The sequence below is a fragment of the Podarcis raffonei genome, chromosome 14, assembly GCF_027172205.1.
Source record: "Podarcis raffonei isolate rPodRaf1 chromosome 14, rPodRaf1.pri, whole genome shotgun sequence".
NCBI classification, from domain to species: domain Eukaryota; kingdom Metazoa; phylum Chordata; class Lepidosauria; order Squamata; family Lacertidae; genus Podarcis; species Podarcis raffonei.
In genome coordinates, this window is record NC_070615.1 from 52,886,913 (window position 1) to 52,912,618 (window position 25,706).

Here is a 25,706-nt window from a genome sequence, read left to right on the forward strand (position 1 = left end):
CCTGACCACTCTGCATGCTGGCTGCTGGGAGCTGGGCTCCAGCCACACCTGGAGGCCTACAGGCTCTCCATCCCAGTTTAGAGGATGCTCAGAGGTGTAACTTTTTACAAGATTTCTGAGGGCTGGACCCACACCATCCCTGGGAAGAAGAGTCCGCGCGTGACTCGGCTCAAGCCAAGGCGTCCCTGATGCATGACACAGTTGGCACACGGCTTTGTTGTGAAATGAGGTTTTAAGAGATGTAGCAAAAAGGCAGGAAATCCAATAATGTAAGCTTTACATGCCACTGATACAAGCCAGGCAGAGACGTCAATTTGTTCTCGTATGGCCACATCCCCACATCTGCTGACGGGATGCGCCCAGGACCTGTGGGTCTCAGTTCCTTACAAGAGAACAGAATCTTATTAAAAGATCTGTTTCGGATAAAATACATCCCTGAACAAAACAATTAGGATTTAAGCAGAGAAAATGAAGCGTTGGGGGTGGGTTTAAGACCTCTGGTTACAAATTGCTCTTACGTACTTCGCAGACTGCTGCTCCCTCCTGAGAAATGCTACAGCTCCATGTGACTCAGAGCTGAGCCCCATCCTGCAAGCTCCCCAGCACAGCCCCAAGCAGGATATAGAAAGGGCTGCTTCTTAGAAGACGAAAGGATAGCTCATGGCAGGAGATGAACTCCTGAAGTTAGGAAAAGAAGGAAGGCAGGCAGTTTGAGCACCTAGCCTGGGAAAACTTGGACTACTGCAATGCACTCTACGTGGGTCTACCTTTGACCCAGAAACTGCAATTAATTCAGAATGTGGCAGCTAGACTGGTGACTGGGAGTGGTTGCCAGGACCACAACACCGGTCCTGAGAGATCTGCATTGGCTCCCAGTACGTTTCCGAGCACAATTCAAAGTGTTGGTGCTGACCCTGAAAGCCCTAAACGGCCTCGGCCCAGTATACCTGAAGGAGCGTCTCCACCCCCATCATTCAGCCCGCACACTGAGGTCCAGATCCGAGGGCCTTCTGGCGGTTCCCTCATTGCAAGAAGTGAGGTTACAGGGAACCAGGCAGAGGTAGTAGCGCCTGCCCTGTGGAATGCCCTCCCTTCAGATGTGAAGGAAATAAGAAACTATCCTATCTTTAAAAGACATCTGAAGTTTTAAATATTTAATGCTGTATTGTTTTTAACACTCGATTGGGAGCCACCCAGAGTGGCTGGGGAAACTCAGCCAGATGGGCAGAATATAAATAAATTATTATTATTATTATTATTATTATTATTATTATTATTATTATTATTATTATTATTAAACCAGGCCCTGAAAAAACACAGGCAGTGAAGAGATAAAGCTCTCCCTGCACCTGAGCTCCTTTCTTCTGCGCTGCTCCAGAGCTCTAGCAATGAAGGCACCAGCTCCCAATGAGACCCACCTAAGGGCAGCCCAGAACAGCCAGGTAGGGCTGCCCACTGAGAACCAGACTGCAAGAGTAGACAGAGCTTCAGGCTCTGAGGGGAGGGGAGCAAGAGCATCACAGCATGGCCAACCAGAGCCCAGAACCACCCAGACAAGGGAGGGAGGGAGGGAGGCCCATCCACTGCCAGCCCCAGGATCCATGGCGGCATCCCATGCCTGGAAGAGCACCTCCGAGAAGCAGCACTCCTGTGGCAACTTCTCCACCCACCGCAGCTGCCAAGCTGAAAGGGTCTGAATAGTCCCCAGCTCCACCAGGAAGACGGTGTGCAGGCTCTCTAGGCCCGGCAGTTAGCGAGTGCGGCTGAAGGGTGGGGAAATTGCGAGGGGAGGGGGATTTCCTTCAGCTGCCAAGGGAGTCACTTCCCACAACTGCCACTTCCACCTCCACTGCTTGCTGTGTGATTATAAACACACTGCTTCAAGGCATCCCAAGGAGACTGTGCAGGTCAGTTGTGCCCAAGGAAGAAGTTGTGGATGGGGGCACCACCCCACACTTCCCCTTTGTGGCCAGCAGGCAAGTGCTCACTGTCTAAGAAGGGCCCCCGAAAACCAGATGACCCGACCGGACACCTAAGGGAAGCTGGCCAGGGATCAGTTCTTACCTATGTCCGGTGGAGCTTCCTCCTTGAAGATGGCATGGCCAAACTCTTCCCTTCCGTGCCCTCCCAGGCTTCGCCCAGGAAGCAGCAGGTCGGCTGCATAGTTGCATTTGCTGGGCAGGGGACTCAGGAAGTCCAAGCCGGTGGCCGACTCTTTCCTGGCACCTGCCAGCAGCTTTCCCTCCGCAGACTCAAGGTGGGATCTCTCTAGATCATCTGGGCAGGGGTGGGGGCTCCTGACGCTTGTTCCTGGGCAGCCCCTCCCGATGGTCTCGGTGGGCAGCTGGGCTCGCTGTGATTCAAGCCAGGGGAATGGGTTTTGCTTAGGTGAGCAGACCCGGCTCTTTTCTTTGGCCTCGGAAGCGGGCAGGATGCAGGGCGGCTCTACGCCAGGCAGCTGAGACAGTTTCCTTCCAGAGAGTTTTTCCATTTGTTCACTCAGAGAAAGATCGTCGTCAGAATGAGCGGGCTCCATGGTCTCTGGCGAGAGGGGGCTATGGACATTCCCCCTGGAAAGTGAGCCAGGTGCTTCTTGGAGATCTTGCTTCAACTTAACCAGGCCAAGAGAGCTGTCCTTTTCCTCGGAGCAATTTTCCCCCAAGGGAGGCTTCAGATTCAACGGCCCCCTGCCTGGCTCGTGGCTCCAGTCTGCCGTGCCCCAGCCCCTTCCTTCCTTCCCCTTCCCAGGAACGGAGCAACTTTCTGGGAGCTCAATGGTGGTGCAGCTGCTGCCATCGGCACCCTCGTTTCCACAGCCCTTTTGAAGTTCACCAGCAAATACAAGGTTTCCATCCACATAGACAATGATGTTTCTTGCTCCAATGTCAAGATCCTGAAAACACAAAGAAAAACAAAAGGAGGACCTGGGTCTGGGAGCCAAGCAAAAGTCGGTGGTTTTCATTTCATGCCTTCCCAAAGGAGCCCAATTCATATTCAGATGTGAAGAGAGACAGTCAGCAGCAAGCTAAAAACATATGCGAAGCACTTCAGCTCTGTCACATGTAAAGGGGTGCCAGTATCTTCCTCACAATTAAACCTGTAGGCGTTGAGGAATTGGTTGTGTTCAGGCATAACACTAAACCATGGTTTAGTGCATGGGTAGGCAAACAAAGGCCCGGGGCCGGATCCAGCCCAATTGCCTTCTAAATCCGGCCCGCAGACGGTCCGGGAATCGGCGTGTTTTTACATGAGTAGAATGTGTCCTTTTATTTAAAATGCATCTCTGGGTTATTTGTGGGGCATGGGAATTTGTTCATTCCCCACCCCCCAAACATAGTCCGCCCCCCCCCCAAGGTCTGAGGGACAGTGAAGCGGCCCCCTGCTGAAAAAGTTTGCTGACCCCTGGTTTAGTGTTACAAGAGTGAGCCTGTGCCAGCCTCAGAGTCATGTGCTCCCACCGGCCACCAGGTGGGGCTGTGGGGAAGGAAGAGGGCGTTCCTCTTCCACTTTAGATTAGCTGCAGTTTAGCGTGTTGCCCAAGCCATAAACTGTGGTTAAGCTAAAGCTTATGGATAGAAGTTGGTTTGCTTTAATAAATCAAAGTCAGCCCCAGGGTCTGGGTTCAGATAACACACTAAACGGCTGTTAATGTAAAAGGCAAACAAAAGCTCTGAACTCCTCCATGTGCCGCGTCAGAAGTGCAGAGGGAGAAGGAGAGCACAAAGTTGCTGCTGCTTGTTCTTGTGATGCTAAAACACAATTGAGTGCAGGGATGATGGGGCACCCGCTGCCCTCTTGATGTCATCAGCCCCAGCTGGCGTGGCCGACAGAGGAGGACTATGGTAAGGTCAGATTTATTTATACAGTCAAAGGCCCATCAAGGGTGATGGAGGTTGCAGGTCAACAACACCTGGAGGGCCACAGATCCCCTGCATGCAGTTTAGTGTTACCCTGGGATAAGACCAATACCTACTCATGCCTTGAGGCTGGTTTTCTGAAGCTTCTGTGCTTCTCTCCATTTCCTTAAACCAGGGATGGCCAACCTGTGACTGCTCAGATGTTGTTGGGAGTCTTAGCTCCCATCATTCCCAGCCAGTGAAGCCAATGGTCAGGAATGATGGGAGTCAGGTCCATGAACACCTGGAGGACCACAGCTGAGCCATCCCTGCTAACCTTCACAATTGCTCCATTTTGGCTTGGACAATTTTTCTTCCCGTCAGAGCCTGGACTTAAGGACCTGTTCTCAAGCCCCTGGAGTTACACCAGGCAAGCACCTGACCCCCAAGAAGACCAGCAAGCCACCTATATTTCAGGGGAAAGAGGGGTTGCTTCTGATCTGCTTTAAAAGCTGTATGAGGCCTCCCTCTTTGCTCTCGGCTTCCCCATTTCCCTTCTGTTTGTGCTGCCATATGAGTACTGCCTCTCTGACAGCACAGATGAGAATGAGTCATGGAGGATAAGGCTTAGCTCATCTATAATCCAGAATAGAAAATCCTCTTTCGCTCAGTACCTGGAGCCATTCTGAACAAATCATCCCAGCAGGCTCTCTGAGCAATTCTCACAGCGAATTTCCACAACCATGAAGCGGTTGCCATCTGCTGTGGGGGGTGGCTTTGGCTGTGCACTACATTTGCCAGCAGCCTTGCGAACGGAGGTTTAGTGTACAACCAAAGACCAGCTGGATCGTCAAGGTTTAGGAAAAAAATATTGAGTACGAGAAGAAACTGAATGGGGCAAAAAGGCTGAAAAAGCAGCCCATTGAGGACTCAGCCTGTGGAGAGATCACAGAACGATGTCTGCCTCCTGGGGGAGGGAAAGGAAAACCATGTGCCTAAGAAACAGAGTGTCCTGAGAGGAGGTAGGGCAGGCAGGCTAGAACCCTGATCAGGAGCACTTCATACTACAGCTGTCTGTTGCAGGCCCCACTTGGCAGCAGCAGCAACAACAGCAGCAGCAGCAGCAGCTCCCAAGGGTGTTTTTTTTCCTACTGCATGATATCCTACTAACTTCTCTCTTTCTGATCATGCCCAAAAGCCAATTCAAAATGGAAAAGGACTGTCCAAAACTCTGCAGGCTCTTTTTGTTGTCTGGAAATTCTCACGATGCGGCCTCAAGGGCAAGTCTTGTTTGGAAGGCGTCATCCAAGCATTTCTGCAGCTTAGAATGGAAGCAGTGCCAAAAACACCTCCTCCCTTCCCTTCCCTTCCCCTTCCCTCTCTCCAAGGCTAACGGAATAACAGCCGAGAACAGCACATGCCGCACCCCGAGGTGCCCACGACCAGTCATCACTTACACTAGGCACAGGGGTGCTGTAATTCCAAATCCTGATCCGGGACAGACCAAAGTCATCAGACAAGCTGGGATTTCGGACCACGAAGTACAGCTGCACTGGAGGCTGGAAGAGGCACGTCCAGGGGAAGCGCTCTTTGCTGACCTAGGAGACACGGAAGCAAACCCTCGCAGCAGATGGCTGGGAAGGAAGGAGCCCGGCTGCTGCTGCTGCAGCTTGGAGAGCAGAAGGGGAGGCCAGAGGAGGGCAAGAGCCGCATGCCCACCTGCTCCTGGGGGAAGCCAGGCTTGCCTCGGGGAGAGCCAGCGGCAGCCTCCCTGCAGCTCCAGAGAGCCGCTGCCTGGGTCAAACCGGGGGGGGGGGGGCTTGTTCTAATCAAAGTAAATCAGCTTTGCAGCTTGCCAGGATCCCAACAGGACACCGACTTGCAGATTAGCAGACGGGACCTTCAAGAGCGACGGGCATTTCTGACCACCTCCCTTCTGGACGGCAAACTTTTCTCAAGCAGACTGAGTTGATGGGCACTGAACAGTACAGATTTAAATGTTTTTAAAGCCTTAAAGAAATATCCATGCTTCAAGTGATGAAAGACGCCTGCCTGTTTCTCAAACAAACAGAGGCCTCTTCAACTTGCTTCTCCTTGCCTGCCAGGTCCTTTTGATCCTGCTCCCCCCACCTGCACATTTTGACCTTCATGGGTAAGAGGGCCCTGGCATGGAATGCAGCAAAGCTGGTGCTACTCGCCCCCCCCAGGCCAGGCCTCAAAGCTACCCCCCCAAGAGCAGCCACAGCCTCCCCTATAGAGGCTCATCCTAGCCACTCCTTGCAACAAGCTGAGCAGAGGGAAACAAATGCTAATACTACTACTACTAATAATAATTTATTTGTATCCCGGCCTCCCCGGCCAAAGCTGGGCTCAGAGTGGCTAACAACAAGTAAAAATAACAGTGTACATAAAATCACACAGTCAATTCATTAAAATACATTCTAAAATCAATTCACCATCAAATTAATGGCAACCATTGGGTTAGAGTTCTATGAGGATTACAGAAGGAGAGAGGGGGGTCAGACTGTGCCTTGGCCAAAGGCCTGGCGGAACAGCTCTGTCTTGCAGGCCCTGCGGAAAGATGTCAAGTCCCGCAGGGCCCTGGTCTCTTGTGACAGAGCATTCCACCAGGTCGGGGCCACGGCCGAAGAAGCCCTGGCTCTGGCCAAGGCCAGCCTAACCTCCCTGTGGCCCAGGATCTCCAAGATGTTTTTATTTGAAGACTGTAAGGTCCTCTGTGGGACATACCAGGAGAGGCGGTCCCGTATGTACGAGGGTCCTAGGCCATATAGGACTTTAAAGGTTAAAACCAGCACCTTAAACCTGACTCTGTACTCCACTGGGAGCCAGTACAGTTGGTATAGAACCGGGTGAATGTGATCCTGCAGCGAAGACCCTGTAAGGAGTCTCACCGTGGCATTCTGCACCCGCTGGAGTTTCTGGGTCAATCTCAAGGGTAGCCCCATGTAGAGTGAGTTACAATAATCAAGCCTGGAGGTGACCGTCGCATGGATCAGTCCACCCAGGGGGAAAAAGCAAGGAAGCTGTGAATGAGATCGGAACAAGTCTGGTGTTTCTGAGGAGGGGGCTGAGATAGGCTGCATGGCACACTCTCTGTCCTGAGGAGTTGAACCAGGAGAACCCCCGGAGGCAGGTGTGGTTTGAAACCCACCACAGGGCATTTGCTGAAATGGAAGAGGGGCAATGCACCACCCTGGAAAGGGGGGGGGGCTGGATCCTGGAGACAGAGCCTACCTTGGAGTTCCTGTTGACCAGGCAGCCCAGCTCTCCTGGCATGTCGGCGTGCCGGATGTCCACGTCGTGAGGAGACACAAACACTTTGGCGTGGTGCAGATCAAAGAACTCCACTTCCGTCAGGCCCACCCTGGTGGCGTTGCCCCAGTTGGAGAGGATCTCCACAGTGATGTAAATGGCATCCCGGACCTCCCTCTCCAATTCCAGCTGGCCCTAGGAGGGTGAAAACTGAGCGGCCGCCACCACAGACGCTGATGCCCCAAGGGGAGCAGCAGGAAGGCCAGGGGAAAGGGGGGGTGTGTCTTGCCACATGGCTCCTCTGCCCTATGCCATGCACAGAGCAAATCGCGCAGCCATGCCAAGGGATCTGTTACTGAGCCTGCCATCCCAACCCTGGCACAGCCCGTCTGCCTAGAGCTTCTGGGGCCTTCATCCCACCTGAGGTCATTTCACTTCCGCTACTGATTTCTACAGGGCCTGGGGAAGAGGATGACTCGATGGCACAGCTATGGCTTCTGCCACTCATAAAAGCCTCCTTCCCTACCGGCACTGGGGAGCTGCGGCAGGAAGACTGGCTCTCAATCTCTTGCAGCACTTTCAGAAGCTTCTTCTGTTGCCTGAAATAGGGAGCAGAACAGTCACAGGTCAGAGACTGGCAGGAAGTCCCGAGACGGACAACTGAAGGCCCAACTCAGCTCCTGCCCTGATCGCTGCACAGCCTGACCCTTCAGGCAAAGACCTGGACCACCTGGAGAATGAGGTGCAGCTCTGCTGACTCGGCTGATGGGCAAGATCTGGGCTACCTTGCCAGAGATTGGAAATGCTCTCAAGAGTTAGCAAACTGGCCTGAAACTCCAGGTCTGTTCCAGGATAATTTTTGTTTAGGAGCAGGTAGGAATGTGTCCCCCTCGGGTATGACACCGTGTTCCCCACTTGCAGGCACTCTGGGCCCAGACACTTCCATGCGCAACCATCGCCAGTGTGCTGAGCCCAGTCCCCAGACACCCCTCTCTTACCAGGCATTCGGGGAGGGAGAGGAGAGCCAATGGCCCCAGTACCTCACCTCCAACCTCAGAATTGGCCCCACAATGGAGCGCAACCTCTGCCCCCTGTCTACACAACCTGGATGAGGCCCTCACAATGGCACCAATGCCATCACCTCATGAGCCGGCGCTTCTTCAACATGGATAGGATGACAAGGGGACCCAGCAGAGATAGGGGAAGGCAAGGGGATCCATTTGGACCTGGGTGTTTACTTGCACATACCAGACCCCCTCCGCCCACTTGGCTCAGAATTGCCCCTGGAAAAGGATTCAAAATAAACCCACACAGCCACCTGTTTCCTAGGTGCCCAATCCTCTCCATGGCCGTGGAGACGACGCTTCCCTCCTGCAGCTTTTGAGGAGGCTCATTTGTTGCAGACGCAGGTGGCAAAGGCGGCGGCAGCTGCGAGAGGGGGAAACGCAAACACAACAGGTCACGGCCAAAGCATCTAGAACAACAGCCTGGCCATGCAATTTGCAGGGCACTTTGGTAACCAAAGATAAGGGAGTCACTTGGCAGTCACATGTGCACCACTGTTCATCTTTAGAGGGCTCAGGGGCACACTCCCTTCATGGACGGATCACCCAGGAGCCTGGCAGTCGAAATGTGGCGCTTCCTCCCTCTTGTGGGCTGCCTGAGGTTAAGGGCAATGTGGCCCTCCCTCCCAAGATAGCAGACAGGAGCCAGCTGGATGGGCGCTGAACCCTTCTTCAACAATGGCAACAGGACAGCAGCCTTCCACCACACTAGAGGCCAGAGACTAGCTGAAGGAGAGAAGGGCAAGCTCCCTCCTGCAACACTGCTCTCTGCCCCCCAGCAACTGCAACTTCAGGCAACTGCTTCACTGCACCTGCTGGTGGGGCTGGCCCTGTAGAGAACTCCAGGGGGTTAAAGGACACCTGGCTGCCAGGTTGTTCCTCCTCCACCACCATGGGATCTGCCCTATATCTTGATTTCAGTTGTCTCTACACTAGGGTTGCCATACGTCCAGATTTTCCTGGACATTTATTTTTCTTCTTTTTTCTGTTCTCCTTTTTCATTTTTTTTGTTTCTTTTTCTCTTTTTTGTTTTTATTTAGATTATTTTATCTTATTGTATTATGAAAAAACTTTAATAAGATCTTTTTTTAAAAAAAGAGAAAGAATAAGAAATACTCAAAGAGAAGAGAGTCCAAGATGGATGGGAGTTTCTTAAAGATGAAATACTGAAGGCACAAAGGCAGACAATCACAGCAACGAAGAAAAGTGAGAGGCACGTTTTACAGATGAGTTGAGATGTAAGAAGGGAATGTATAAGAAATGGAAGAAAGGGGAAATCACAAACAAGGAGTGTACGCAAGCAGCCAAGAATGAGCTCAGGCTTGCAAGAGGGGATGCTCATCAAATTTGCAGGTGTCACCAAACTGGGAGGAGCAGACAATGCCACAGACGACAGAATCTGAACTCAAAATGACCTTAACAGATTGGAGAACTGGGCGCAAGCCAACAAAATGAATTTCAATAGGGACAAAGGTAAGGCTCTGCACTTAGGCAGGAAGAACCAGATGCACAAATAAAAGATGGGGGACACCTGGATTACTAGCAGTACATGTGAAAAGGATCTAGGGGTCTTGGTGGATCAAAAGCTTAACATGAGTCAACAGTGTGATGCAGCAGCAAAAGAAGCTAATGAAATTCTAGGCTGCATCGATAGAAGGCTGGTGTCCAGATCAAGGGAAGTCATAGTCCCACTCTATTCTGCCTTGGTCAGACCACACCCGGAATACTGTGTCCAATTTTGGGCACCATAATTTAAGAAGGAAGTTGACAAGCTGGAAGGTGTGCAGTCGAAATGACCAAGGGTCTGGGAACCAAGCCTGATGAGGAACAGTTGAAGGAGCTGTGTAGGTTTAGCCTGGAAAAGAGGAGGCTGAGAGGAGATATGATTGCAATCTTCAAATATCTCAAGGGCTGTACTATGGAAGATGGAGCAAACTTGTTTTCTGCTGCTCTGGAGGGTAGGACTCGAACCCATGGATTCAAGTTGCAAGAAAGGAGATTCTGACTAAACATCAGAAAAACTTTCTGACAGTAAGAGCTGTTTGACTGTGGAACAGTCTCCCTTGGGAGGTAGTGGCCTCTCCTTCCTTGGAGGTTTTTAAGCAGAGGTTGGATGGCCATTTGTCAGGGATGCTTTAGTTAAGATTCCTGCATTGCAGGGAGTAGACCCTTGGGGTCTTTTCCTACTCTACAATTCTACAATTCTATGATCCCGCCCTCTCTGCTTGCACTTTTTTTTGGGGGGGAGCAAAGTTAGTGTTCCTTTTGGTTCTTCTCATTTGGACAAGACTTCCGTCTTGTCTCTGAGGGCTTCTTTGCCTCTGCCTGTTAACCACGCTGGCCTCCTCTTGGCCCTAGAGCTGCCTTTCCTGATCTGCACAACACTCTCCAGTTGAGCTTTTAGACAACTCCCGAGCAATTCCAGTGATTTGGCCCTCTTGACTGCCTTTTTAGCAGCCTCCTCATTTCGGGAGAGTTTTGGGAGGTTTTTCTTCTTTTGAAATCAAGTGTGACTCCGTGGCAGTGGCTGGCAACAGGCAGGCAGAGACAGCGCAAGGAAGCAGGTGGCTTCTCTCCCCAGCTGCTGTCCCAAATCACTGCCGCTTTAGCACATCTGCTGGTAGAAGCAAATGCATTTCATGCCCAGCGGCATCACCCTAAATTTACCTCTGCATCCTCCTATTCCCATGCAGTGGATGAAGCCACTTTTGACTGTTCAGACTTTCGCTTTTGATAAACTATTTTGCCTCTCCTGTCCCCCAGCCCAAGGAACTGCCCCTCTTGTTTTCCAAACTACCCCTTCCTTTTGCCAAGTCACACCAGCTGACTACATTTGGGATCAGGCAGCAGGAGGAGCTCGCTCTCCATTGCCACGGAAGCGCCAGTCGTACAAACTCTTCCAGGGCTGCCCATAGCAGCTGGGAAGGGGTTTGCAGTGCTCAGCGTGGCACTGGCAGTTTATCTGTCAGCAGAGAAAGCTTGCAATGGGCAGGGCGAGGGTGGGGTGGGTGTACACAGGGAGCGCCAACCCGCTTGGTGGGGAGAGAGACGGCTTCTGCTACTGACCTCAGCAGAAGCGGCTGGCTCCAGCTCAGCCCTCAGGGGCCCAGCCTGTAGCTGCCTGCACAGAAGCTCCTTCTGGAGGGTCTCGTTTTCTGCCTGCACCGCCTTCAGGACCACAGAAGCTGAAAGCACAGGGTCTTTTTTCTCACACACGTTCTTCCGGGTGGCTGAGAGAGGCCTTTCGGATCGGTTGATTGGCCCTGGTGCCAAAAAGAAGCAGAAAAGACTTTCTGACCATTTTCTCAAAGCGCAAGTGAGTCATGCCCCAGGCTAAGGCTGAAAGGGCTCCTGTGTCACAGGATAGGAAATGCCCAGAGCAGGAAGAGGGGGCATGTCTTGTATGTGATGCACAGCAAGGAAACCCAGGGCTCTCCTATGCACCACCCAGGGCATGATATGGACCCTTCCCCCTGGCGCAAGCCTCCAGCCCCACAGGGATGTCAGAGAGGCCAAAGCAGCTGCCGCCCAGCTCCTGCCATTTCCCCTAAACTAACAATCTGCTGGGTGCAAGGATGTGACTCCAGACATAGAGCAAAGAGCTGAGGTGGGCTCCGCTCAGGTCTGACAGTCAAGGCCCTGTGCCATTTCCGCCAAGTGAGGAGGAAAACCTGCCAAGGAAGAGGCAGAGAAGGCACGAAGGAACAGACAGCAGCTCAGGGGAAGCAGAAAAACCAGCATGGAGGAGGAGGAGGAGGAAGAGGAGGAGGAGGAAGGCAGGGCAGCCGCTTGAGAAGGTAAGGATTCAGCCGAAAAGGAGGGAAACAGCAAAGAGGGAAGAAAGTAAACAGAGTAGCCTTTTGAGGAGTTTGCAAGCTGTAGAGAGAGGCAGAGTCAAGAGGCATTTCTCTGCTGACAGGGCTGCTGGGGCATATTTGAAAGCTGAGCTCTTTGAGAAAGAGAAAGGCAGAAAGAGCCGGAGAAACATGTGCAGCCAAGAAACCTGTGAAGGAAGGGCTGTTTGTGGAGAACAATCTGAAGTCAGATTTAATGGCGACTTCTGAGGGCTGGTGGCTGCTTTGCAAGCCAGTCTTCCCAAACACTGGCATGCTCTTGGGGGTTCTACATCCGTGCCGCGCAATGCTTGAAAATGCTACGCCACAAGAGAAAGACGTCAGTCGACTGCCAAGAGGCATGCCCAAGTCACACTCCCTTTCCTCTCTTCTCTCTGCAAGGAAGGCTTTGTGTGCCTCACTAATGAGATCCCAACGGGCTCCCCAGCGAGATGGTGATACATGACAACGAGAGCATGAATGCAAGCAAGCAGCACACCCAGCTGGGCCCTTGCAAGGCAACAGGACCTGCCTGTGGTCCCTTTTCATCCTCGCGGCAGGCCCCTCCTGCAGCCTCTGCACCCCCTCAAACTTTTAGGTGTTGCAATGAAACAATCACCATCTCCCTTACTGGAGGGCGTCTGTTCCTGATCTTCTTGGTGCAGGCACCCAGCGGAGAGCGGCCGAGCCACTTGGCCACCAGGCTTGGTGGGGATGTAGGTCTCAGCGCTGCCCTTTCTTTTTGCAGAGAGGCTCCGCTCTTTCTTCATGTCTACGGAAAGACAAACAGAAGTGATGCCCAGGCTGGCTTCCTTGAGGAAAGGCAGCATGCGCTCAGGGGGAGTGGAAGAGGCAAAGGCAATTGGGCTCTCCCCAAGGTACAGGGGAGGCCACTGCTTCTCAGACGCTGCCTATTTTGGTACCATGAGAGAGTGGGAGTGGTGGAAAACAAGGCTAATGCCAGCACATCACCTTCCACCAGCACATCCACAGTCAAACAAAACAAGACACAAAAAGGGAAAGGGAGATTGGCAGAATTCTCTACAAGCAACGCAAAATACACTCTCTCTTTCCTCTCTGGTCCAAGGCAGGCAGTCCGCCCCCTCTGGACTTACTTTGGCAGTTGGGCTTGAATTCCAGCACAAGGAGAGAGGTGGGCGCAGCTGCTGCTGGGGAGTCTCCTGCATTGCTGAGGAGAAGCCCACTGTCTTCTCCAGAAGACTCAAGGGGCTCCTCTGCCTCCGAGGCCCCAGCAGGCACGTCCTCCTCCACAGAGTCAGAGGTCTCCCCTTCCGAGCAATCTTCCTCCATCCTCTTCTGATTCACGCTGAACTCCAAGTTCTGCCGGAGTTCCTGCCACAAAATTCCAGAGAGACAGGTTGAAAATCTCACAATAAAAAAAGGATCAAAATCAAGGCTGCTACCTGGTATCCATTTACCTTGCAGAAAACCTCAGTAAACTCAATGTGACTGCTCTCTGTTGATGTATGTAAGATTCTGCTATAAATCCCCTTCCGTATCCAACATGCTGCGACAATGAAGAGGTGCAGGGTGAATCAGAGTCTGGCCATCAGGGGGCAGCGGCTGTTGCTGGGAGCTGTTAGCTCTATGCAGGTCCCAGGAACACCCAGAATCACAGCTAGGAGAACTCAGATGAGTCACCCAGCCAAAAGAAAGCACAGCTTGCAGAATGAAGCTCAAATCCTCACTTCTCTGCACCCCTTGTTCTACCAGAGCTTGTTTATTTCTTCCTCATTCCTTTTTCCTTGTGTATTTTGTTGTTTAGACTCAGCCTTAGAGGACTGTCTTACCAGTGATCATTGCAAAGTCACTCTGGGAGACTTTTTGACTGAACAAGAGGGATGAGTCTTGACGAGCCCTGGCCTGTGACCCAACACAGAGTCCTCAGAGGATGATCGAAGCACCCTACAGGTCGAGGACCCTAAGCAGCAGGCAGGGCCCCTTGATGAAGGTTTCTATACCTGGGACCCCTCCCTGCCACAGCCATTTAGGGTATCCTTTAGAGAATGGTGTGGGACGCGGGTGGCGCTGTGGGTAAAACCTCAGTGCCTAGGGCTTGCCGATCGTATGGTCGGCAGTTCGAATCCCCGTGGCGGGGTGAGCTCCCGTCTTTCGGTCCCAGCTCCTGCCCACCTAGCAGTTCGAAAGCACGTCAAAGTGCAAGTAGATAAATAGGTACCGCTTTATAGCGGGAAGGTAAACGACGTTTCCGTGTGCTGCGCTGGTGCTGGCTCGCCAGAGCAGCTTCGTCACGCTGGCCACGTGACCCGGAAGTGTCTCCGGACAGCGCTGGCCCCCGGCCTCTTAAGTGGGATGGGCGCACAACCCTAGAGTTGGACACGACTGGCCCATACGGGCAGGGGTACCTTTACCTTTTAGAGAATGATACAGGTGAAAAGGCTGTCAATAAATAGGACATCATGCAGATGAGGGAGACTATGACTGCAACCCTAAACACGTTTACAAAGCCATAAGCCTGATGGAACACTTGCAGTAAACTGACTTAGGTTGTGCGTTAAGAGAAAAATCAAAGGCTATTGAGGGAGAAAGACCCCTCTCTCTTTTCCAACAGGGGATCTAGGAGGGGCTGTCATTGTCGGGGGGGGGGCACCTATGAAGAGCTCCTGCCCAAGTCCAGCAGAGCTTTTGATTCATCTTGTCAGGGTTCTGGAGATGCTGCCCGCCAGGCAAACCCAAGGCTACCTTCATGTCCTCCATGCTGAGAAGCAACTCTTCCTTTTCAGCATAATTGCTCATACTTTGTTCTGCCCTTGGAACAGAGAGGATATAGCCACTGGGGATTGTGCTTTCTGGAGATTTGAGACTCTGGAAACAGACAGAGAAGTAGCAGTAAATAAACTTCCTGATGCTTCTCTGCTTAGGAGAGGCAAATTGCCAAGAGCAAACCCTGGGGATGCTGCCAACATCCACCAGACTTCATTTCCGACACTCTGCAGGGCAAGGTAAGCATCTTGGAGGCAGTTTCTGTCAGGGAGAAAAAACACCACACTTGCAAAAACTGATGAGAGGGGAGGAAGTTAAAGGTACAACATCTTGTGCAAGCTTGGTGTTCTTCACAGAGCACCAGCAAATGATACAGGTTCCCTGCGACATCTTCCTTCTTCCATAGCTGCAACCTGAAACCTGTACAGCATCTGACAGGCCTCCTTGGAATGTCTCCTACTTCTTTCCACATTCCACCGAGAGACACTGATCATCCAGCTTTTTTCCTCCTCCACCACTCTTGCTTTGTTTGCCATCAAATCTGACAAAGAGGAGAACTTTTAAGCTTGCACATTCTGGTGAGCCTAATGCAGCTACTGCCCTAATATGGATTTTTTACAGTTACCTTAAATATTGTTTAAAGTTGCAGACCACAGTTTAGCACAAATTAAAAACAAATCAGCACAAAGGTAAAGCAGTGGATCTTTGTGACACAGGCAACAGCTGGTCTTGCTGCTCATGAATGCAAGACCCACAATGGATTCAGAGGTTTTGTTGGAGACATCACCTTCCTGCGAAAGACCCAAGAAGAAATATTTGAAAACGCTAAAATTCCTTGGCTGGGTGGCTAGTTTGAGTCTGTGTGTACACACATGTGCAAATGTGTGTGCGTCATGAACTTAAGAAGAAACAGGGTACAAAAATCAATGTAAGACCCTTCTTGGAAGGCAGAGAATTGTTTCCTGGTGTTAGCGCTAGGGTTTCACCTTTGATAATAAAAGATGCTTTTCGCAAAATGGTGGAGGCACATACCTGGCGAGCGTCATCCTGTTCACAGTCACTTGAATGTGAGCTTAGGCTTTCATAAGGTTCAAAATCCTCAGAGTACTCTGAAGGAGGAGAGACATGGAGTCTGGATCCACTTTCTGTTTTGATCTGCACTGCTTTCTAGAAAATGGAAAACCCATTGTGTGTGTTAAGTTTGACTCTTTTGAGGAATAAACAGGAATCTGCTACTGCCTTCACGCTGGCAAGTATCCATTGTAATCCCACCAGCTATTATTTGGCTGATGTTCTGTGCCTGCCCTCGCATCCTCTGGGCTCTGGAATGGCCTTAATCCAGTCTAATGGCCACCATTGTTTTCACACTTTCTCTTGCATGCTTTCGGCCCTACATTAACAAGCTGAATCCCTTAAGCGGGATCGAACCAACAGGCTAGGAGGCTTGATGTGTAGAAGAAGAAGAAGAGGAGGAGGAGGAGGAGGATTTGATATCCCGCTTTATCACTACCCTAAGGAGTCTCAAAGCGGCTAATATTCTCCTTTCCCTTCCTCCCCACAACAAACACTCTGTGAGGTGAGTGAGGCAGAGAGACTTCAGAGAAGTGTGACTGGCCCAAGGCCACCCAGCAGCTGCATGTGGAGGAGTGGAGACGCGAATCTGGTTCACCAGATTACGAGTCCACCGCTCTTAACTACTACACCACACTGGCTCTCAATGTGAACCTGCAATGTAGGGCTAATGTGCTGCAATGGTTAGGTTGAGCATCAGTCTTGGACTAGGCTACAAACTCAGTGCCCAACTCTACACTTCCTAAGTGAAACTGTCTTTTTTCATCTTCATCCTCCAGGGACATTTGTTCCAAATGGGACACTCCTTGGCTCCTGCTGGCTTTTCCCCTCACCCCAGTGATCAGTTTAAAAGCTGCTCTGCCACTTTTCCCAACCAGAATCTGGGGCCATCAAGGAGCAAAGTGTGTGCACCCTCCTCCTCCCTACCTGGAGCCACCCTCGGCGCTGGATTTTACTTGGTGCACTTTGTGTGCTCCTCCCTTGTAGGTTGTCGTTGTCGTCTTGTAGCAGGGCTCTCGAACTGGAACCTGAAAGGAAATTTGGAGCTGAGTCTTGGAACAAGGAGGGTTCAAAGGCCGTCAAGTGCCATTCCTTGTCCTGAGGCAAGGCTTTCAACACACAAACTCTCCTACAGATTATCGTGTGCCCTAAGGACAGAGAGGAACACGGTTCCAAATGTGGGAAAGACTCACACCATGAGTTACTGGGACTAGCTGCTCTGTCAGCTCTTGAGCTGCAGGGCAGGTGTATCCTCAGCTGCACTGAAGGTTTCTAGAATTTAGAAACTGCAGGGGGGAGGGACACATCAGGCAAGGGCTGCCCATGTTGCATGCAGCAGCAGTGCTTTGGGTGCTTCCTTCCTCTCCCAAAATGCCTTCTGTGTCGGCTGACTAGGGAGCAGCGCTGGTAATGGCAGGTATGGGACACCAGGCAGTGAGCCTGGCAGCTTATGTCACAGCTTTCGTTAGTTGTAGAAGGACCTAAGAATGGGGACTAAAATGGGCAGAGATGATGCTGTAGCATCTTGGAGGCGTTAAAGTCACTTGAAGAGAGTTACTGTAGATGAAATGGGAGGGTGGGGTCAACTAGAACAAAATGCCTTTCCTGAGCTGGTTTCTATTCTAAGCTCTGCACATGGCAGAAAGCCTGTGTGCCCAAACAGAGAAATCAACCCTTCAGGGGCACGATGCAAGGCAGATGGAGTACGCTTTTGACTGGGTGATTTACTAAAAAGTTAGAGATTCCCTAAAGTCCACCAATGTGTGTCAAATTCACAAATAAGGTGGTGTGATCAGGAGAACCTCTTAAGAGCTGGGGGATAGAATCATAGAATCATAGAGTTGGAATAGACCACAAGGGCCATCGAGTCCAACCCCCTGCCAAGCAGGAAACACCATCAGAGCACTCCTGACATATGGTTGTCAAGCCTCTGCTTAAAGACCTCCAAAGAAGGATGACTTCTGTGTTGAGCCTTCACTCTTGCTAAAGACCCTTCACTCTTGCCCAAAGTTTTCTTCATTTAAGGATTCTCAAGGCCAGCAGATACGAGGTGGCACACTAGAAAATGACCACCAGCTTACTTTCTGCCTACTCCTGGTGCAATGGTGTTTCAATACAGTTACGTCACGAAGGAACTCACAGTTTCCCCTTGCTGTTCGTGTGCCACTTCTGAAAAAGTTCTGAGGGTTGACTTTCTTGCGGTGGTTGGTTAGTTCTGAGTTCGCTCCGTTCACATACAGAATAAACCCTTGTTCCAGCTGCTCCAGCTTAATCTGCATAGGGTCCTTTCTTCTGAGCTCTTTCAATATCCTAAAATATGCAGCACACCAATTTTCTGATTTGAGGGTTCTCCAAGGATCACGTTCTCTCTACAGAAAATGCTACCGTGACGACTTCTGTGATGATGCAGAAGTCTCCACAAAGCCATGATGGAGATCCTCCTACAAATAGCTGAGGAATACCATCAAAATTTATCCAAATTTGTGGGAGCACCGAGTGAGAGAAGTAGTCTGCTGAAACCTGCCTCTGCCTCTGCTCAGAGTCCAGGGTCTGCTAGATTTAAGGACAATATAGAATCATCTTGCCCTGGAAGGAGGAGTTCCTGGGAATCCCCAAGATGGACTGTTGAATTTACTAAGCTACTGCTTGCTTTTCTACAAACCTGTTGTTTATTGATATTTTAAATCAATAAGCTGGTTTTCTGCCTTAAAAAATGCTATCCAAGAGCCACCTCCAAGTTCACATCCTTGTCTGCAGTCTGTTTGTGTAAAGGATTCTTGCAGGAAGATCTAAGCAGGAAGACCTCCATGGTCTGAGCCAGATTCTTTCCTGACAGGATTTATTTATTCATTCATACATTTCTATACTACTTGTCTCAAGCTGCCATCAAGAATGTTTGAATAAATAAATCCTGCCAGGAAAGAATCTGGCTCAGAGGTTGCCTGCCTAAGGTGCTGCTTTTTACCCAGGCCTTTGGCCATTAAACAATCTACAGCCTTTTAAAAGTGTGGAGACTATTACTATGGTTTTTGTTTTCTTGTTTTTCATTATGCCATGTTACGTATGCTTTTAATGTTGCACACTGCCCTGGGATCTTTGGATAAGGGTTATATACGAATTGAATGAATGAATGTCCCATTCACAAGAGGCAGTCAAGCAATGCTTCTCCAGCAGATCTCAAAGAATAGGTGTGAATATATGGAGAAAGAAGGTCTTCAGACAGGCTGCTCCCGTGTTGTTTAGGGCTTCATACCCTTGCAGTAACACCTTAAATTTGGGCTGGTAGCATATTGGCCATTAGTGCAAATTCTCTTGGAGTCAATACCTAGAACAGCATGACTAGGATGTCTTCATCCAGGAATCACCACGGCTGTCACATCAAAGCTGCTAAAAGCCAGAGAGGCCCCAAGCCTCTAGCGGCAAAGATGGCTCAAGCGCAAGCCCATTCAGAGCAGGCAACTGGCCCATCACCCACAAAGTCTCTGACTTGCCAGGATTCATTGGCCCCTGCCCAGCCTCCTGCCATATCTGAGGAGGCAGCAGGCTGCAGACCTAGCCAGGGCCCCCAAAATCTGTTCTCCTGGCCTGCCGGTCATCCTTCAGCCTACCTGTTTCTATGCTGAAGAAATACTATATGTTGATCATGTTTCTCATCAAAGTCAGTCACCATGTCCTTTGGTTAAGCCTGAAACACAGAAACAAAGCAACATTTTGCAGGTGCCCTGAGCAGTGTTTATAAAGCTGTCCACACTGGAGGCCGTCACTTCATCCTCTTTGGAGTAAATTCCAGTTTAATTTGGCCCCGGATAAAGCAATTCCTTCCAACTGTCCTGAATAATCACCCAACATTCAGCTTCATTGGCTGGCACATGTCGCCCTGCAAATCCAATGCCTGACATTCTGCCTCGGCTGCCTAAGTAGTTGGTGCCCACATGCTGGTTGTGTTCTTGTTTGGGGGTGGGGAGCAGGGAGTCTGCTGCAGGGGGGATGCCTGGCTTTGGGGGTACCCATGGTGGTGCTCCTTCAGCCTACTGGTGAATTTCTCATGCCCTAAGTGGCACCTCTCCTAACAGAACCCTTGCGCAAGCTGAGTGGGGGCAGCTGTGGCGCTGCCTCCTGGGGGGCCAGGCCATCTTTCCCCATCCTGGTGCTGCCCTCCAGATGCTGTTGGACTCCAACTCCCATCAGCCTTTGGAACTCCCTGCATAGAGGAGCCAGGCTGCTCCCTCCTTGCTGTCCTTCCGCCGACAGCAAAGGCCTTTTTTTTCAAACAGGCTTTTGGGAACAGGCTGTTTTCAAGGAAAGGGCTGGTGCCATGCAGTTGTCATGGTAATTATTTGCATAGTTTTAATTCTATTAATGCTTGATGGCTTTTGAGAGGGAGTTTTTCTTCAAAGAATCATAGAACTGCAGAGTTGGAAGGAACCGCAACTGTAGAGTTGGAAGGAACCATCGAGGAAAGGCTTCTTCTACGTTTGTAGCTGTTAATTTATGTGTAAACAGCCTTGAGGGAAAAAGCAGGGTGGGTGGGTGTGCGCGCGCGCGCGCGCGCGCGCACACACACACACATATATATATACATATACACACACACACACACACACACACACACACAATAATTTAGTTTGGCATCTGTCTGTCTCGGGAGACAAAAAGGGAGTGCACCATTGTGGGTGAGGTTGAACTAATAATAAGTCTACATAATAATGATAATGAAAATCATATAACTAAAAGAGCATCTCCACCCCCCCATTGTTCAGTCTGGACCCTGAGGTCCAGCTCCAAGGGCCTTCTGGTGGTTCCTTTACTGTGAGAAGTGAGGTTACAGGGAACCAGGCAGAGGGCCTTCTCTGTGGTGGCGCCCGCCCTGTGGAACACCCTCCCAGCAAATGTCATGGAAATGAACAACTATCCGACTTTTGGAAGACATCTGAAGGCAGCCCTGTTTAGGGAAGTTTTTAATGTCTGATGTTTTATCGCATTTTTTTTTAAAAATTAATTTTTATTAGTTTTACATATAATCACATTGTGTAACATCATATTCTCTTATTAAATCTCTTTGGCTCAACTGAGCCTAAGGACTTCCCTCCCTCCCGCCTAATGGTTTACAAACTTAAATTTTGCATCACTGCATTTCACTCTTTCCTATTCTTGATATATCATTAAAGTTATTACATTATTCATCCTGAATAGGTAGTAATTTCATCTTACAAATCTTTTTTATCGTGTTTTTAATATTTTGTTGGGAGCCGCTCAGAGTATAAATAAATTATTATGATGATGATTATTATGATGATTATTAATTACGACAAGTCCCTGCAGCCAGCACGCCCAGTGGTGTCAGCGGTGGGGCTGCCGGTGGGGACGGGAGTCCGGGGCGCCCGGAGGCCTGTGGCGCCGCCCGCCCCCCCGGCTCCTCCCCCCGCCCCCCAGCGCCCTTTCCCCGTCGCCCCGCTCGCCTCCTACCCCGTCGCCCCGCACTCGCCGGACCCTCCCGGGGGCGCCGCGGCCCTGGCAGGCGCGGCGGGGCTCACTCCATCTTCCTCTTCCTCCTCCTCTTCTTCCTCGCCCTGCTGCCAGGCGCCGCTGTTGGGCCGTTGCCATGGAGACCCCGCGGGAAGCGGCGCTCGGAGGGGCGGGGCGCGTCATTTCCGGCGCGCCGGAAGGAGGGCGCCGGAGGAGGGCGGCCGAGGCGCCATGGAGGCGCTGTGGGCCGCGCTGGGCGAGGTGGCGCTGGAGGGCCTGGACGGCGTGACCCCCGGGGCCCTCTGGGAGCGCCTGGCCGGCCGCGTGCCGCCCTTCCCGCTGCCGCTCGAGCCCGAGGCCCGGCAGCTCCTCTGGGCCTCCCTCGCCGCGCACGCGCAGCTCCGCTTCTACCTGCTCCCTCAGCCCAGGCCGCCGCTGCACCTCTACGACCGGTGAGCCGGGAGGGGCCCCCAGGGGTCATCTAGTCCAGCCCCCCTGCAGGAGCAGCGGCGCCTCTCTTTAAGAAACCTCCCGGGAAGGAGAGCCTGCCCCGCCGAGCGGATCTCTCCCCCCACCCCCGTCAGGAAGCTCTTCCCAAGGGCTCGGATGCCATTCACGTTTCTAGTCCTGGGGAGGCAGACGCTGGGGAGGCTCCGTGCCTGGCTCCGCCAAGGTCTGGAAAAAAATAAAACCTACATACATCAACAGTGTTTTGTGTTGTGTAGGCTCCTCTGATGTAAGTCATGGGCCCCGCCTGCTAGCCTGCTCCCTCAAATATCACTGGTTTGCTCCTTTCTATATATAGGGTGCCTACATCCTGCATGTGCAAGTGGCTTTAGATATCTGTTAGATCCATCAATTACCATATAGCATATCTTCAACACAAAAAAGCGACAATTTGTTGTTGACAAAGGACAGCTGGACATATAAAGGGCCCCATTACCTTCAGCAGCTTAGAGCCGCATCAAACCTAAATCTGGCCCTGCCATCATGCTTGGGATATGCTGTGTACAGTTCTGGTTGCCTCCCCTCGAAAAGGATATTATAGGAACTTCAGAAAAGGGCAGTGAAAATGAGACAAGGACATGATGGAGCGGCTCCCCTACGAGGAAAGGTTTCAACATCTTGGTTTAGAGGAAATGAGGGGAGATTCTTTAAAAAAAACAAAAAACACCCGCTGCAAATCTTGGGCAGACAGGCTGGGGTTGAGAAGAGCTAATTCTCCTCTTCTCATTTTAGGTATGAAGAAATTGATCTTGAAACAGGAATACTGGAGACCAAGAGAGATCCTGTTCCTTTAGATGACATTTATCCTGTGCACATGATTTTGGATCACCCTGAAGGCATTCAGGGTTCATGCCAGTATTTTAAAGAGAGGCTGGATGTTACTGACCTGGTCAGAACAAAAGACCTACGGCCCCTTTGCACATATGCAGAAGCTTATGAGAAGTGAGTAAGCGTTTGCTAGTTGCTTTTGCTCCAGGCTCTCTATTGGTGGGGCAGATGTCTGCAGAGTGGGCAAGTGGAGCAGGACTGTTGAATTTATTCTGTTGCAGAACTGTCCACGGAGTCAAAAGGAGAATTGTATAGCTTTGTCATAAGATAGAAAGAAAAGTGTATTTTCCAGTAAAAGTTTGAATGCCGGTGAAAAGCATACCTGGAACAAGATGAAGGGGTGTGACAATGTCACTATCATTAAGATTTGGTGGATGTGGGTGGGCAGGTGTCATTCTCAATTGACACATCCGTGTGAAAGCTTATTCCTGGAGGACAAAAGAAGGGTGGAGTGCTACATGTCTGCACCATTTACGCAGGCTAGCTAAGTGGAGATGGGACGAAGGGAAATTAAGAGGTGCCTTTATGGGAATGTGCTAAAACAAGGGCCACCAAATGAGGTGGTTAACCTGTGGCCTTCCAGATGCTGTTGGTCTCCAAGGCCTGTCAGCCCCAGTCATCATGGTCAGGAATTGTCATTCCAGTCCAGCAACATCTCAGCAGGGGCACAGGTTAGCCGCCTGTGCTTTGGGCTAATAACCAACAACAGGTTCTTCCCTGCCTGCTCCTTCCAAGTTTATCCTGTTAAAAAAGGCTGCAAGAGAAGAAATACCTTTGCCTGCCTGTTACTTTTGTGGTTCTGTTACTAACTGTGATGTGGGAATCTAGTAATTGTCAGCTTTTCCTCTGCTTGCTTAGAAGTAATTAGTGAAGGTGTAAGTGGGAGTTCCTTCAGCCTCTTGCTACTGAGAGGTGATGGGGTTTGCTGTGTGGCACTTGCTTAAAGTGGCTCTTAAGCCCACCAGCACTCCAGATTCATGGGAGCTTTGGTCAGCTTTGCAGTGTCTTTTCAGGCGGATCTGGACAAGAAAGCCTATTGTTTGGGTGGGGTCTTGAGTTGAAATGTGCCCATGTTTCTTTGCGTATTCCAGCCCTACGTATGCAGTCTGAGCAGCCACTACCAGACGCAAAATGATCCCAAGAAAGAAAATGCTGCATAGCTTGGTGGCAATGCTGCTGTGGCACAGAAAGTGGGTGATTCATTGGGGAATGGGGGAAATTACCTTCCTTGCCATGTCTTACTGCTTTGCAGGTGGGGAGAGAAGCTGGTGATTGTGGCCTCTCAGATGCTGCGCCACAGAACGCTCATAGGATGGGAAGGGGATCCGGACTTAAAACTTCCCGACTTCTCCTACTGCATTTTGGAGCGCTTGGGGCGTGCCCGATGGCAGGGAGAGCTGCAAAGAGACCTCAGCGCAGCTTTTAAGTAAGTGCCCGGGTTGTGGCCTCATTCTGGCTCCAGCTGTGGTGCTGCACTGGCAGAAGTAATAGCATGTGGGCAGATGTCTGCCGCTGGTTTGGAGAAGATACCTTGTCCCATGGGCTGGCGTAAGAGGATAGGATTGCCTTGATTTATTTTGCAGCGGTATTCTGGAATGTCCAAGTTAGGCTAGAGCCTGTCTCTTGTGGAGCTGCTATGATGATAGACAAGCCTCACCCCCAAATCACTGTGGACACGCCACAGCCCTGAGCTGTATCCAGAGCCCGCCCTTTCAAAACATCACAGGCCTGGCAAATGCTAGCTGATTGCTTGGGGGAGGCGTTCTTTAGCCCATCTTATCCCAACTTAAATTTTAAGCAGGCTTAACGTAGTGTAACGTAGTGCCTGGCATGCTCTGGTCCATGGGGTCACGAAGAGTCGGACACGACTAAACGACTAAACAACAAACGTAGTGTAAGGCACTTGCATGGTTCCCTGGAAGATGCAGGTTGTGACCCTCTTATTGTTGGTCTACACTCTACAGCAAACTCCTGCCCTCCAGATGTTTGGGACTACAATTCCCATCCTCCCTAGCTAACCAGTGGCCAGGGATGATGGGAATTGTAGTCCCAAACATCTGGAGGGCCGGAGTTTGCCTATGCCTGGTCTACAGGGTTAGCTTTTGTCTCCTTTCACCTTCTGTGGCGTGCTTAATTTTCGTAAAATCTATCCTCATCCTAGGGTGGATTCTGGGAAGCTTCATTACCACCGACGAGTCCTGGACAGAAATGGGCTCATCACCATGCAGTCCCACGTGATCCGGCTGCCAACGGGGGCCCAGCAGCACTCCATCCTCCTGCTCCTGACCCACTTTCATGTTGACAGGTGTGTGTTGCAGGGAGGTCAAGGAAGCAGTGCTGGGGGGGTATTGTAATTGCTTCCTCCCACACTCTTCCCCTGATCTATATGCACCCCTCCACCTTCACAGAAAAGACAAGTCAGTACATGAGTCCCCACCACCACCCTGGCTGCCCAGGGAAATAGCGTGGGAGGAAATGACTGAACATCCTTCATTGCTGCTCTCCTGATCAAATTATTACTTTATTTAAAAAGTTTTTAGGCTATTTTTGGGACAGAGTGGCCTCCTAAAGCCATTTATAGCCATGTGCAAATAGAAACCCATAAAACCCAACAGCAAAACCGGTTAACCAATTAAAATCCACCCCAATAACATTCAAGCCAGGATACCAGCAGAATATCCCATCTCGTTTTAAATAACAGCATGTGATAACCTATATCTGACAGTCCCCAGTGTGGCACCAAGACATCCTCAGGCACCCCAGTCATAGGCCACTTTGCTTGTTTTTGGTATCACCTGGAGAATATTATTCATTGCGGAGGCACAGAAAGAGAAACGTGATACTTTCTCTGAAGCCGCTTTGCATTTCCCCCAAAATTGCAAGTGTTCACAGTTCCTGTCAAAGAGATTTGACTCTGAAATGTATAGTCCAAAATAAACATCTTCCAGTGAGTACTGGAGCTTGTCTCCTCTCTGACTGGGGCAGTTTTGTTGTAGGCCAGAGGATGGGAGAGTCTGGCCTTGGTATCCAATCCAGCTGAGCCCACAGGATGAAGCCTCTCTCATCCTGTGAGGGCGGCAGCA

General features: G+C 50.9%; 2 protein-coding genes across 8 annotated transcripts in view; one reads left to right on the forward strand and one right to left on the reverse strand.

Moving 5' to 3' along the window:
• Positions 1-21,436, reverse strand: part of KATNIP (katanin interacting protein) — a 32,597-nt gene extending 11,161 nt beyond the window's left edge. For 2 of the 5 annotated variants that reach the window (XM_053364077.1, XM_053364073.1), the window contains exons 1-14: positions 21,289-21,436; positions 19,431-19,507; positions 17,963-18,132; positions 16,750-16,850; positions 15,784-15,918; positions 14,731-14,853; positions 13,122-13,359; positions 12,638-12,778; positions 11,240-11,436; positions 8,428-8,537; positions 7,636-7,708; positions 7,092-7,304; positions 5,294-5,434; positions 2,065-2,893 (exon numbers count right to left, since the gene is read on the reverse strand). In XM_053364077.1, the coding sequence (XP_053220052.1) occupies positions 2,065-2,893; positions 5,294-5,434; positions 7,092-7,304; positions 7,636-7,708; positions 8,428-8,537; positions 11,240-11,436; positions 12,638-12,778; positions 13,122-13,359; positions 14,731-14,853; positions 15,784-15,918; positions 16,750-16,850; positions 17,963-18,132; positions 19,431-19,492 (2,533 nt within the window). In that variant the 5' untranslated portion in view covers positions 19,493-19,507; positions 21,289-21,436. The remainder of the gene's footprint in view (positions 1-2,064; positions 2,894-5,293; positions 5,435-7,091; positions 7,305-7,635; positions 7,709-8,427; positions 8,538-11,239; positions 11,437-12,637; positions 12,779-13,121; positions 13,360-14,730; positions 14,854-15,783; positions 15,919-16,749; positions 16,851-17,962; positions 18,133-19,430; positions 19,508-21,288) is intronic. The other 3 variants (XM_053364075.1, XM_053364074.1, XM_053364076.1) reach the window with 3 other exon arrangements.
• A 55-nt stretch (positions 21,437-21,491) lies between these two features.
• The window catches only part of GTF3C1 (general transcription factor IIIC subunit 1), a 39,479-nt gene continuing 35,264 nt past the window's right edge, over positions 21,492-25,706 (forward strand). For all 3 annotated transcript variants that reach the window (XM_053364069.1, XM_053364071.1, XM_053364072.1), the window contains exons 1-4: positions 21,492-21,740; positions 22,528-22,737; positions 23,876-24,049; positions 24,785-24,928. In XM_053364069.1, coding sequence (XP_053220044.1) covers positions 21,520-21,740; positions 22,528-22,737; positions 23,876-24,049; positions 24,785-24,928 — 749 coding nt within the window. In that variant the 5' untranslated portion in view covers positions 21,492-21,519. The remainder of the gene's footprint in view (positions 21,741-22,527; positions 22,738-23,875; positions 24,050-24,784; positions 24,929-25,706) is intronic.